The 14,932-nt window shown below is 48.4% G+C and overlaps 1 protein-coding gene across 1 annotated transcript in view; it reads left to right on the top strand.

Moving 5' to 3' along the window:
• Positions 1–204: 204 nt before the first annotated feature.
• The window catches only part of OLFM1 (olfactomedin 1), an 85,933-nt gene continuing 71,205 nt past the window's right edge, over positions 205–14,932 (top strand). Inside the window, exon 1 of the mRNA XM_069986329.1 lies at positions 205–456. Coding sequence (XP_069842430.1) covers positions 391–456 — 66 coding nt within the window. The 5' untranslated portion in view covers positions 205–390. The remainder of the gene's footprint in view (positions 457–14,932) is intronic.

Below are 14,932 nucleotides of genomic sequence, written 5' to 3'. Positions count from 1 at the left end.
TTCTGGGTTTCTTTCCTCCCTCCCTTTCCAGACAAACTTTTGGCAATCGCGGCCCCGTTATTCCGCGCCCCACTGATTCCTCCATGTAATAGCCTTTCAGTCACGGAAGCCATTAAAGCGCTGACAGGGAGAGAGAGAGAGGAGCCGAGCAATATGCAAAGTGAGCGCTTCTCCCTGCCGACTCGTCTCCTGCTCTCGTAGAGCTGCCGCACCGCAGCCGCAGCCACCGACGGATCCGCAGCCGCAGCCACCGACGGATCCGCTCCGGAACGAGAGCACAGCCAACGACGGATCCGCTCCGGAACGCAAGCACAGCCAAGAGGCGGAAAAAGAGGAGAGAACGGAGGCAGCAAGAGGAGACCCCGGCGACCCCGAACCTGGCAGCCAGAAATGCAACCGACAAGCAAACTACTGAGCCTCTTCCTCCTCATCCTGATGGGCACCGAACTCACCCAAGTAGGTCCCCCCCCCCCAAAGTGATTCTGCCCGGTGCCCCGGACCCTGTATGGAAATGCCCCCCTGACCGTCAGCACCGGGGGCACGTGCTCCGTCCCGGTCTCTTCCCTCCCCGTGCTCCGTCCCGGTCTCATCCGTCCTGGTCTCTTCCCTCCCCGTGCTCCGTCCCGGTCTCTTCCCTCCCCGTGCTCCGTCCCGGTCTCATCCGTCCTGGTCTCTTCCCTCCCCGTGCTCCGTCCTGGTCTCTTCCCTCCCCGTGCTCCGTCCCGGTCTCTTCCCTCCCCGTGCTCCGTCCCGGTCTCTTCCCTCCCCGTGCTCCGTCCCGGTCTCTTCCCTCCCCGTGCTCCGTCCCGGTCTCTTCCCTCCCCGTGCTCCGTCCCGGTCTCTTCCCTCCCCGTGCTCCGTCCCGGTCTCTTCCCTCCCCGTGCTCCCTCCCGGTCTCTTCCCTCCCGTCTCCCGTCTCTTCTGGTCCCGGTGACATTTTCCGGTGACATTTCGTTGTCCTCTCGGGCAGATCTCCGGGGCTGATTAGTTTCCCCGCTGGCGGAGAAGTTCACGGACGTGCGGCGGCGGCGGATGATTAACGGAGACTTTACGGATTTGTTTGATTAGCGGAATCGGAGTCAGTGAGAGCGGATTTATCCTAATGAGATTAGGAGGCGGGAGAGAGGGAGAGATAGCAGCCGGATTACCGGGGATTGTCACCGCGGGGAGGGGAGGGATGTCACCCTGCGCTGCTGCCGGTGCTGCTGTCTGTGCCGGTGCTGCTGTCTATGCCGGTGCTGCTGTCTATGCCGGTGCTGCTGTCTGTGCCGGTGTCCGTGCTGCTGTGCATGCTGCTGTCTGTGCCGGTGCTGCTGTCTGTGCCAGTGGTGCTGTCCGTGGTGCTGCCGGTGGTGCTATCCATGGTCCTGTCTGTGTCGGTCGTGCTGCTGTCCATGGTGCTGCCGGTGGTGCTGCCGGTGGTGCTGCCGGTGGTGCTGCCGGTGGTGCTGCCGGTGGTGCTGTCGGTGGTGCTGCACACAGTGACCTCTCCAGCAGCTCATACACTGACAGGCGAGACCCCCCCCCCCAGTCTATGGGGCTGCCTAGTCCACTGAGGAAAGGAAAGGCTGTATAACCTGCAGTCCTATGTAAGACCATAACTGTATATAGATGGAGGGTCTGAGTACAGATAATGTAGTAGCTGTCACCTGCAGTCCTATGTAACACCACAGATAACACAGTGATATCTCTGAGTACAGATAATGTAGTAGTCACCTGCAGTCCTATGTAACACCACAGATAACAGTGATATCCCTCTGAGTACAGATAATGTAGTAGATGTCACCTGCAGTCCTATGTAACACCACAGATAACACAGTGATATCTCTGAGTACAGATAATGTAGTAGATGTCACCTGCAGTCCTATGTAACACCACAGATAACACAGTGATATCTCTGAGTACAGATAATGTAGTAGATGTCACCTGCAGTCCTATGTAACACCACAGATAACACAGTGATATCTCTGAGTACAGATAAGGTAGTAGATGTCACCTGCAGTCCTATGTAACACCACAGCTAACATAGTGATATCTCTGAGTACAGATAATGTAGTAGATGTCACCTGCAGTCCTATGTAGCACCACAGATAACACAGTGATATCTCTGAGTACAGATAATGTAGTAGATGTCACCTGCAGTCCTATGTAACACCACAGATAACACAGTGATATCTCTGAGTACAGATAATGTAGTAGATGTATCCTGCAGTCCTATGTAACACCACAGATAACACAGTGATATCTCGGAGTACAGATAATGTAGTAGCTGTCACCTGCAGTCCTATGTAACACCACAGATAACACAGTGATATCTCTGAGTACAGATAATGTAGTAGTCACCTGCAGTCCTATGTAACAGCACAGATAACACAGTGATATCTGAGTACAGATAATGTAGTAGTCACCTGCAGTCCTATGTAACAGCACAGATAACACAGTGATATCTCTGAGTACAGATAAGGTAGTAGATGTCACCTGCAGTCCTATGTAACACCACAAATAACACAGTGATATCTCTGAGTACAGATAATGTAGTAGATGTATCCTGCAGTCCTATGTAACAGCACAGATAACACAGTGATATCTCTGAGTACAGATAATGTAGTAGTCACCTGCAGTCCTATGTAACAGCACAGATAACACAGTGATATCTCTGAGAACAGATAATGTAGATGTCACCTGCAGTCCTATGTAACACCACAGCTAACACAGTGATATCTCTGAGTACAGATAATGTAGTAGATGTCACCTGCAGTCCTATGTAACACCACAGATAACACAGTGATATCTCTGAGTACAGATAATGTAGTAGATGTCACCTGCAGTCCTATGTAACAGCACAGATAACACAGTGATATCTCTGAGTACAGATAATGTAGTAGATGTCACCTGCAGTCCTATGTAACACCACAGATAACACAGTGATATCTCTGAGTACAGATCATGTAGTAGTATCTCCTGCAGTCCTATGTAACACCACAGATAACACAGTGATATCTCTGAGTACAGATAATGTAGTAGTCACCTGCAGTCCTATGTAACAGCACAGATAACACAGTGATATCTCTGAGTACAGATAATGTAGTAGTCACCTGCAGTCCTATGTAACAGCACAGATAACACAGTGATATCTCTGAGAACAGATAATGTAGTAGTATCTCCTGCAGTCCTATGTAACACCACAGCTAACACAGTGACAGGGCTCCAGATGGCGACCAAAATGGTCGCCAATGCGACTGACGTTTTGCAAATGGCGCCCAGATTTATTAATCTGGGCGCCATTTGCGACTGGCCCCGGCGGCGGCGCGCTGTCTCTTTAAGATGCGCGGCTGATGCGCGGCTGCCGGGGGTGTCCCGTCCTATCCCCGGCAGCGCGGCGCATCAGTGAGCTGCCTGGGGCCCTGACTTCCGGCACAGGAAGCGCGCGTCAGAGACGCTTCCTGTGTCAGAAGTCACAGCCCCGGCGTACAGAGAGCTCACTGATGCGCCGCGCTGCCGGGGATAGGACGGGACACCCCCGGCAGCCGCGCATCAGCCGGGGACAGCACCTGAAGAAGAAGAGGATCGCCGGGGGAGCGGGTTGTCAGGTGAGTTTGTGTGTTTGTTTTTTTTAAATATTGCTTATCATAGAGGAAAGGGGGGGGGGGGGCATCTATAATGGGGGGAGAAGAGGGGCCATCTTCAAGGGGGGGAGAGGGGGCCATCTATAAGGGGAGGGGGTATCTATAAGGGGGGGGAGAAGAGGGGGCATCTATAATGGGGGGGAGAGGGGGCATCTATAAGGGGAGGGGGTATCTATAAGGGGGGGAGAAGAGGGGGCATCTATAATGGGGGGGGGAGAGGGGGCATCTATAAGGGGAGGGGGTATCTATAAGGGGGGGAAAAGAGGGGGCATCTATAATGGGGGGGAGGAGGGGGCATCTATAATGGGGGTAGAGAGGGTCATCTATAAGGGGAGGGGGTATCTATAAGGGGGGAGAAGAGGGGGCATCTATAATGGGGGGGAGGAGGGGGCATCTATAATGGGGGTAGAGGGGGTCATCTATAAGGGGAGGGGTATCTATAATGGGGGGGAAGAGGGGGCATCTATAATGGGGGGGAAGAGGGGGAATCTATAATGGGGGTAGAGGGGGTCATCTATAAAAGGAGGGGGTCATCTATAAGGGGAGGGGGAGAGGGGGCCATCTATAATGGGGGGGAGGAGGGGGTCATCTATAAGGGGAGGGGGCCATCTATAAGTGTAGGGCAAACTGGCTGCAGACACTGGGAGATAGATATATGCACAATTATTATTATCAGGGCCCCTCAGGTGTCTGTATTGTAGGGGGTCACTTGCATTAGTCACTAGGTGAGAGATATATCTATCTATATACTCATCTTGTGGGGGGGTCACTATGGCTGCAGTCAGAAGTCTAGCTCAGTATGTATAGACTGTTGCAAGCTTTTAAAGGGAACCTGTCACCCCCGGTGACGGGGTGACAGGCTCCCAACCCCCCGTTAGAACCCCCTATACTCACCTCATCGCGCCGGGTCCCGCTTCTGGAGGTGGTCAGGTCACGGAGATCTCAGCCGCTGCAGCCCGGCGCGCACACTGAGAGATGAGTCCAACACTCATAGAGAATGACGGAGCGCTGGACTCTCCTGTCATTCTCTATGAGCGTTGGACTAATCTCTCAGCGCACGCCGGGCTGCAGCGGCTGAGATCTCCGTGACCCGACCATCTTCAGAAGCGGGACCCGGCGCGATGAGGTGAGTATAGGGGGTTCTAACGGGGGGTTGGGAGCCTGTCACCCAGGCACGGGGGTCGACAGGTTCCCTTTAAGTTCAAGTTCAGAAGAGTAAGCCTCATTAATAGGCTAGCCAAGTGAGGCTGAAGTACTGAGTCAGACTGTATATGGTTGTCAAGTTGCAAGTTTCCATGTTGAACGTTTTCAAACTAAGAAAAGAAAGAATCTAAAGGAGGAGGATGCTGCCGCGGCCTCTGCACACAGTAAGTCCCATGTAACATAACATTAATTTTACATGGTTTAAAATGTTGGCGACCAAATATTCTATTTGGCGCCTAAATTTTTCAGGTTAGGAGCCAATGGCTCCTAGGTAAATTTTTTAGTCTGGAGCCCTGAGTGATATCTCTGAGTACAGATAATGTAGTAGATGTCACCTGCAGTCCTATGTAACAGCACAGATAACACAGTGATATCTCTGAGTACAGATAATGTAGTAGCTGTCACCTGCAGTCCTATGTAACACCACAGATAACACAGTGATATCTCTGAGTTCAGATAATGTAGTAGATGTCACCTGCAGTCCTATGTAACACCACAGATAACACAGTGATATCTCTGAGTACAGATAATCTAGTAGTCACCTGCAGTCCTATGTAACCCCACAGATAACACAGTGATATCTCTGAGAACAGATAATGTAGTAGTCACCTGCAGTCCTATGTAACAGCACAGATAACACAGTGATATCTCTGAGAACAGATAATGTAGTAGTATCTCCTGCAGTCCTATGTAACACCGCAGATAACACAGTGATATCTCTGAGAACAGATAATGTAGTAGTATCTCCCGCAGTCCTATGTAACACCACATATAACACAGTGATATCTCTGAGTAAAGATAATGTAGTAGATGTCACCTGCAGTCCTATGTAACAGCACAGATAACACAGTGATATCTCTGAGTACAGATAATGTAGTAGATGTCACCTGCAGTCCTATGCAACACCACAGATAACTCCTCCTGTATATAGATGGGGGGGTCTCCTCCTGTATATAGATGGGGAGCTGTATATAGGGGATGAGGTCTTCTCCTGTATATAGATGGGGGGCTGTATATAGGGGATGGGGGGACAGACTCCTCCTGGATATAGATTGGGGGGGTCTGTATATAGGGTATGGGGACTGTATATAGATGGGGGGACTCCTCCTGTATATAGATGGGGGGGGGGCTGTATATAGGGGATGGGGTGGGACTCCTGTATATAGGATACTATACCACATAGCAATCAGGATGTGGTATATAATGTATAGTAACTGTATAACCCTGATAACACAGCAGCAGATGGAGATGTGATATATAAGTTACTGTACAGTATAGCAGCATGTGGGGTATAATGTATAGTAACTGTATAACCCTGATAACACTGCAGCTGGATATGTGATATATAAGTTACTGTACAGTATAGCAGCATGTGGTATATAATGTATAGTAACTGTATAACCCTGATAACACAGCAGCAGCTGGATATGTGATATATGTTACTGTACAGTATAGCAGCATGTGGTATATAATGTATAGTAACTGTATAACCCTGATAACACAGCAGCAGCAGAATCTGTGATATTATAAGTTACTGTACAGTATAGCAGCATGTGGGGTATAATGTATAATAACTGTATAACCCTGATAACACAGCAGCTGGATATGTGATATATAAGTTACTGTACAGTATAGCAGCATGTGGTGTATAATGTATAGTAACTGTATAACCCTGATAACACTGCAGCTGGATATGTGATATATAAGTTACTGTACAGTATATCAGCATGTGGTGTATAATGTATAGTAACTGTATAACCCTGATAACACAGCAGCAGCTGGATATGTGATATATAAGTTACTGTACAGTATAACAGCATGTGGTATATAATGTATAGTAACTGTATAACCCTGATAACACTGCAGCAGCTGGATATGTGATATATAAGTTACTGTACAGTATAGCAATCAGCATGTGGTGTATAATGTATAGTAACTGTATAACCCTGATAACACAGCAGCAGCTGGATATGTGATATATAAGTTACTGTACAGTATAGCAGCATGTGGTATATAATGTATAGTAACTGTATAACCCTGATAACACTGCAGCTGGATATGTGATATATAAGTTACTGTACAGTATAGCAGCATGTGGTGTATAATGTATAGTAACTGTATAACCCTGATAACACAGCAGCTGGATATGTGATATATAAGTTACTGTACAGTATAGCAGCATGTGGTGTATAATGTATAGTAACTGTATAACCCTGATAACACAGCAGCAGCTGGATATGTGATATATAAGTTACTGTACAGTATAGCAGCATGTGGTATATAATGTATAGTAACTGTATAACCCTGATAACACTGCAGCTGGATATGTGATATATAAGTTACTGTACAGTATAGCAGCATGTGGTGTATAATGTATAGTAACTGTATAACCCTGATAACACAGCAGCAGCTGGATATGTGATATATAAGTTACTGTACAGTATAGCAGCATGTGGTATATAATGTATAGTAACTGTATAACCCTGATAACACAGCAGCTGGATATGTGATATATAAGTTACTGTACAGTAAAGCAATCAGCATGTGGTATATAATGTATAGTAACTGTATAACCCTGATAACACAGCAGCAGTTTGTAGATACAGGATGGGACTACAGATCCCCATAATGCAGTAGTGTAGTACAACAGGCTAGAAAAGAGAAGCAGGGCTGCTGTCAGAGGTCTGTGTGGTCACATGGCAGCAATGGGGAAGGGTGTGTGTTTTCAGCATGGACCAATCAGGACTCAGAGAGACTGCAGGGAGCAGGAAGGAATGAGCAGGACATATGTGGGTACATACATGCAGCACTCTCTGTCCCGGGAAAGAGGGGTTTCAGCTATGAAGAGATTACCCCCACAGTCCTGTCCCCTCATGCAAGCCCCAGCCTGAAGTGGATCTGCTATGATTTGGAAGGTGAGGGGGACTTCCTGGGTCTGTGTACAGTGCTGTAGACCACTCTGTGCAGACCATGCCCCTCCCCCCCACTTGCACTCCCACCCAGCACACGGACCTCTTACACCAAAACAATGCTTTTAAACCAAGTCACAATTTTGAAAAACTGTGAGCTCTTAAACCAAAATGCTCTTAAACCAAGGTACCACTGTATATATAATTACTACCAACAATATAAGTGCAAAAAACATGTGTAATACATATAATAAAATGTAGTAATAGTATCCGAGGGTTAAACAGGTGCGTGCAATATCTTAGCATAAATTCATATGAAAACTGAATATCTATGCGGTAATTTAGGCCCAGCGGACCCAGAGCATTTGTCCTAAGTATCCATTGGGACTCGCGCTGCAATAGTAGGAACTGACGGTCCCCACCTCTTTTTGACAGGGTTACCATTTCAAGTCCTGAAAAATGCATGACGCTGTATCACTGTCCCCTCTAATATACTGTACCACTGTCCCTTCTAATGTACTGTACCACTGTCCTCTCTAATGTACTGTACCACTGTCCTCTCTAATGTACTGTACCACTGTCCCCCCTAATGTACTGTACCACTGTCCCCTCTAATGTACTGTACCACTGTCCCCTCTAATGTACTGTACCACTGTCCTCTCTAATGTACTGTACCACTGTCCTCTCATGTACTGCACCACTGTCCACTGTAATGTCTTGTACCACTGCTCCCCTCTAATGTACTGTACCACTGTCCCCTCTAATGTACTGTACCACTGTCCTCTCTAATGTACTGTACCACTGTCCTAATGTACTGTACCACTGTCCTCTAATGTACTGTACCACTGTCCCCTCTAATTTACTGTACCACTGTCCCCTCTAATATACTGTACCACTGTCCCCTCTAATGTACTGTACCACTGTCCTCTCTAATGTACTGTACCACTGTCCCTCTAATGTACTGTACCACTGTCCTCTCTAATGTACTGTACCTCTGTCCCCTCTAATGTACTGTACCACTGTCCTCTAATGTACTGTACCACTGTCCTCTAATGTACTGTACCACTGTCCTCTCTAATATACTGTATCACTGTCCCCTCTAATGTACTGTACCACTGTCCTCTCTAATGTGCTGTACCACTTTCCCCTCTAATGTGCTGTACCACTGTCCCCTCTAATATGCTGTACCACTGTCCCCTCTAATGTACTGTACCACTGTCCTCTCTAATGTACTGTACCACTTTCCCCTCTAATGTGCTGTACCACTGTCCCCTCTAATATACTGTACCACTGTCCTCTAATGTACTGTACCATTGTCCTCTCTAATGTACTGTACCACTGTCCCCTCTAATGTACTGTACCACTTTCCCCCCTAATGTAGTGCACCACTCTCCCCTCTAATGTACTGTACCACTGTCCCCTCTAATGTACTGTACCACTGTCCCCTCTAATGTACTGTACCACTGTCCCCTCTAATGTACTGTACCACTGTCCTCTCTAATGTACTGTACCACTGTCCTCTAATGTACTGTACCACTGTCCTCTAATGTACTGTACCACTGTCCTCTCTAATGTACTGTACCACTGTCCCCTCTAATGTACTGTACCACTCTCCCCTCTAATGTACTGTACCACTGTCCCCTCTAATGTACTGTACCACTGTCTCCTTTAATGTACTGTACCACTGTCTCCTCTAATGTACTGTACCACTGTCTCCTCTAATGTACTGTACCACTGTCCCCTCTAATGTACTGTACCACTGTCCCCCCTAATGTGCTGTACCACTGTCCCCTCTAATGTACTGCACCACTGTCCTCTCTAATGTACTGTACCACTGTCCCCCCTAATGTACTGCACCACTTTCCTCTCTAATGTACTGTACCACTGTCCTCTCTAATATACTGTACCACTGTCCCCTCTAATGTACTGCACCACTGTCCTCTCTCATGTACTGTACCACTGTCCTCTCTAATATACTGTACCACTGTCCCCTCTAATGTACTGCACCACTGTCCTCTCTAATATACTGTACCACTGTCCCCTCTAATGTACTGCACCACTGTCCTCTCTCATGTACTGTACCACTGTCCCCTCTAATGTACTGTACCACTGTCCCCTCTAATGTACTGTACCACTGTCCTCTCTAATATACTGTACCACTGTCCCCTCTAATGTACTGTACCACTGTCCTCTCATGTACTGCACCACTGTCCACTGTAATGTCTTGTACCACTGCTCCCCTCTAATGTACTGTACCACTGTCCCCTCTAATGTACTGTACCACTGTCCTCTAATGTACTGTACCACTGTCCCCCCTAATGTACTGCACCACTGTCCCCCCTAATGTACTGTATCACTGTCCAGCTGTTGCAAAAACCACAACTCTCATCATGAACTGTCAACAGAGGCTGACAGGGGTTGTAGTTCTGTGACCTGGAGTTACACAGGTTGTTGAGCACAGCTCCCACATTGTGCTCACCAATGGCTCCAACTGTTCTCTCGTTCTGTCCTCTTCTGGTCAGGTCTGGATGATGTGTAATGGGGGCGGAGCTAATTGCTCTTCATGACACAGAAGTGGGGAGTGGCAGGACAGGCAGCACAGGGTTCCCCTCCTCCTCCTCAAGGATGGGCGGCAATTCAGGGAGTATAGGGAGGGCAGCCTGCAGGGTCGCTTATCACTGTTCTCCTAAAGTCGCTCTCATTTTCAATTTAGAAAAACTGCAAAGTGACCCCAAATGGGCCTGGTCATAATGGTGACTGAATAGACGCTGAATGTAGGGAATGCACTGGAAATATCCGTATAAGTGCAGCTCTGCACCATGTGAACACCGCCCTATCCATCACCATCTGACTATAGGGCGGCACATGGGCGCTGTGTGCACTCTCCGACATCACCGCCTGCCGAAATCCTCCGAAGCACTCAGCCTCTCAGACCCCACTAATATTTAATGATAAGTGCAGATTCCTGAAATATTCATTGTGTACTGTACAGGGAGTGTGAACAGTGCTAAAAGGGGTCAGAGACCCGGCAATCCACAGCCTATTATACTGCTGAAGCATTATAAGAGGAGCTACTGCCATCAGTCACATGATACCTGTTCTACAGTCACCCCCCCCCCCCCAGCCTGACATGGCTGATACCAGAGAGTAATAGATTGTATATACCTGTCCTACAGTCATCCCCCCCCCAGTCTGACATGGCCGATACCAGAGAGTAATAGATTGTATATACCTGTCCTACAGTCACCCCTCCCCCCCCCAGCCTGACATGGCTGATACCAGAGAGTAATAGATTGTATATACCTGTCCTACAGTCACCTCTCCCCAGCCTGACATGGCTGATACCAGAGAGTAATAGATTGTATATACCTGTCCTACAGTCACCTCCCCCCCAGTCTGACATGGCCGATACCAGAGAGTAATAGATTGTATATACCTGTCCTACAGTCCCCTCCCCTCCAGCCTGACATGACTGATACCAGAGAGTAATAGATTGTATATACCTGTCCTACAGTCCCCTCCCCTCCAGCCTGACATGGCTGATACCAGAGAGTAATAGATTGTATATACCTGTCCTCCAGTCACCTCTCCCACCCCAGCCTGGCATGGCTGATACCAGAGAGTAATAGATTGCATATACCTGTCCTAGTCACCTCCCCCCCCCCCCCCGCCTGACATGGCTGATACCAGAGAGTAATAGATTGTATATACCTGTCCTACAGTCACCTGCCCCCCCCCCCCCCCCCCCAGCCTGACATGGCTGATACCAGAGAGTAATAGATTGTATATACCTGTCCTACAGTCACCCCCCCAGCTTGACATGAACATGGCTGATACCAGAGAGTAATAGATTGTATATACCTGTCCTACAGTCACCCTCCCCCAGCCTGACATGGCTGATACCAGAGAGTAATATACTGTATATACCTGTCCTACAGTCACCCCCCCCCCCCCCCCCCGCCCCAGCCTGACATGGCTGATACCAGAGAGTAATAGATTTTATATACCTGTCCTACAGTCACCCCCCCCCCCCCCCCCAGCCTGACATGGCTGGTACCAGAGAGTAATAGATTGTATATACCTGTCCTACAATCACCCTCCCCCAGCCTGACATGGCTGATACCAGAGAGTAATATACTGTATATACCTGTTCTACAGTCACCCCCCCCCCCCAGCCTGACATGGCTGATACCAGAGAGTAATAGATTGTAACTCTTTTATTTTATATGAAAAATACAAAACATAACCCGGCATATCGGCCATAACAATAAATCATAAACAAATGAAACAACAGAAATATAAACAATTCATAATAAAATAGAACAGCCTATTCCGGCATATACAGATCCTATATACATATACAGATCCTATATACATATAACCCTGTCTGGTCCAGGACACCATACAGTCACATATATACACACACACATTATATACATTATATACACCTATATATTCACACATGTATAAAAAAAATAACCAAGAAAACCTCCCATACCCCTCTATACCCACATATATACAACTATAATACAATACAACAAAGCCCCCACCCCCAACCTCCCATACCCCTCTATAACTACAAATATACAACTATGATACAATATACCCTACACCATAACCCCCCAACCTCCATACTTTACATATCCCCAACACCATAGGCCACCCAGCAAACCCTCAGGGCTCTGGTTCGATGTCTGTAAGCAGTCTACATCCGATCCATCACACAAACAAAACAATAATCTATGGTGATAGCGTCAGCCCCTCACCAGGAAAGAGACTACTCGGCTAAGGCACCGTAAAGGAAATCCCCCTCCAAAGGGTCACTGCCTTAGATGCCCCAACCTTTCATACTCCAGGGAGCGCACCTTCACCAGGTCACCGAGCGTGTTCCTACAAACCTCATCCGCAGGGAGGATTTTCTGTCTCGTCGAAACTAAACACCGAGCGTGCCACGTGTGATACCTGACCACTACACTGACTAAGAATAAAGTGCAGCGGTCCCTACCGCCCAGGTCTTTGAACGTTCCATAGGTCCACTCAGCATAGGAAAGGGCAGCCAGCCTCGGCCAGCCGATGGAAGCGCCCACCCTTTGATATACCTCTATATTAAAAGGACAATGAAGCAGGAAGTGATCCATGTTCTCCAACGCTCCCCCACACTCCTCTCAGGGACACCCCTTCTCGTCAGAGTTCCTGTACTTCAGATTGTCCTTCACATATAGCCTACCATGGAAGCCGCGCCAGGCCAAATCCCAAAACTTTAGGGGGATCCTAGGTGAATTTAAAAGAGACAACCCAATCCCCTGATCCCCACCTGGGCAATTCTTTAGTCCAGTGGTTTCTGGAAATGGCTCAGTAAGACCCTCTTATCAAGGATTCTCCTCGGGAGAGTTCTCACCTCCCACATTCCCAGCCCCCACCGCCTGATGACCTTCAGAACCAGTGCAGCATAAGTCGGGAGATGCCCGTGTGGCGTGCGAAGATCCTTCATTCGACCGCCTATCTCCCATTCCTGGAAGAAAGGCTGAAACCATTTCCTGCAAGAGACTACCCTCTCTTTCCAGAGGTTCGCAACATAGGTCTTTAAAAGGGTGTTTACTAAAAAAAACACCGGATTGACCATACCCAACCCGCCTAGTCTCCTCATGCGGTAAGTCACCTCCCTCTTAACTAGGTTAAGTCTGTTCCCCCACAACATTAGGAAGAACAGACCGTAGACCCGCGTCTAGAGGGGTTCCGGCAAAAGGCTCACACTGCCCAAGTAGATTAACAACGGGAGCAAGAAAGACTTGATCAAGAAGACCCTTTCCCTAAAGGTCAAAGACCAACCTTTCCACTGTTCCACTCTTTTGGAGACATCTTCTAGTCTGCTCTCCCAATTTCGTGTGGGGTAATCCCGGGACCAAATTCGATGCCCAGAATTTTTGCAGATTCTTGGGGCACAGGGAGGGTGTCCGGGAAACAAAACTCAGGGTCTCCCCCTCCCAATCAAAGACTTTTGCACTTGTCACAGTTGATTTTAGGCTGGATGCGTCCATTAGCAATCCACCTCCGACATCACCCACTCCGCCTCCCCCTGGGAAGAGACAAAAATGGAGACATCATCGGCGTACGCCACTACCCTCAAGGCAGAATCCGGCACCGCTAGGTCCATCCTCACCTTCATCAACGGTCCACCATCTATCTTTTGGAGGAAGGGGTCGATGGCAAACGCATAAAGCAGAGGGCTTAAAGGACAGCCATGATGCACACCAGACTCCACCCCAAAAGGGCGGCCCACCCAACCGTTCACCAACGGAAAAGTCTCAGCCCCTGCGTACAATATTTTCATCCATTCAACGAACCCCCCTGGCAGACCGTATTTCAAAAGATTAACCCAGAGGTACTTGTGATCAACCCGATCAAAAGCCTTTGCTTGGTCTAAGGACAGTAGAAACCCCTTCCAGTGACCAGCCCTACCCTGCTCCACGGCCTCGCGGACACCGAGCACAGCACTAAAAGTGCTATGACCGGGAACAGAACAGTGCTGAGACCCCGAAAGGAGCTGGGGTGCAAATTTCACCAACCTGTTGAATAGCACTTTCTGTTCACATTGAGAAACGCTATGGGAGGCCAATTCTCTATGTGGGACAGGTCTTTACCCTTTGACAGGATGATCAGAGCCGACCTCCTCAACGACCTCGGCAGAGTGCCCGAGGAGAGACACTCATTTATGACCTCAGTTAAGAGGGGTACAAAAGCGTCCTTAAAGGTCTTACAACATTCGGACGTTAAGCCATCTGGCCCTGGTGACTTTTTGAGGGCGAGCCTCTCAATCGCGAGCCTGACTTCCTCTTCTCTGATCTTCTCTGTCAAAACATTAAGAAAACATTTCCTGACCGGGAAATGGCATCAGCCAGGAAAGCGGACATCCTGCCTCGATCAAGATCCCTCTTCCCCAAGAGATGCAAGTAGAAGGCTCTGATGACCTCCAAGATCCCTGATCTGGACTTGTTCAGAGATCCTGTACTATCGACCAGGCCTGACACAATCTTACAATCCACTGACATCTTACAGATTCGACAAGGGTCGGGCAAGTGGTACTTCCCTCTCGAAGACCAAAGATGTGTGTCTATCGTACTGGCACTTCTTCAGCAAAGACTTCACTCTAGAGATCTCCTCTCTGTCACCTCCATTCGAGACAAGGACCTCGAG

Source organism: Dendropsophus ebraccatus, chromosome 10 (assembly GCF_027789765.1).
Source record: "Dendropsophus ebraccatus isolate aDenEbr1 chromosome 10, aDenEbr1.pat, whole genome shotgun sequence".
Lineage (NCBI taxonomy): Eukaryota > Metazoa > Chordata > Amphibia > Anura > Hylidae > Dendropsophus > Dendropsophus ebraccatus.
This window is presented reverse-complemented; position numbering and strand designations above follow the sequence as displayed.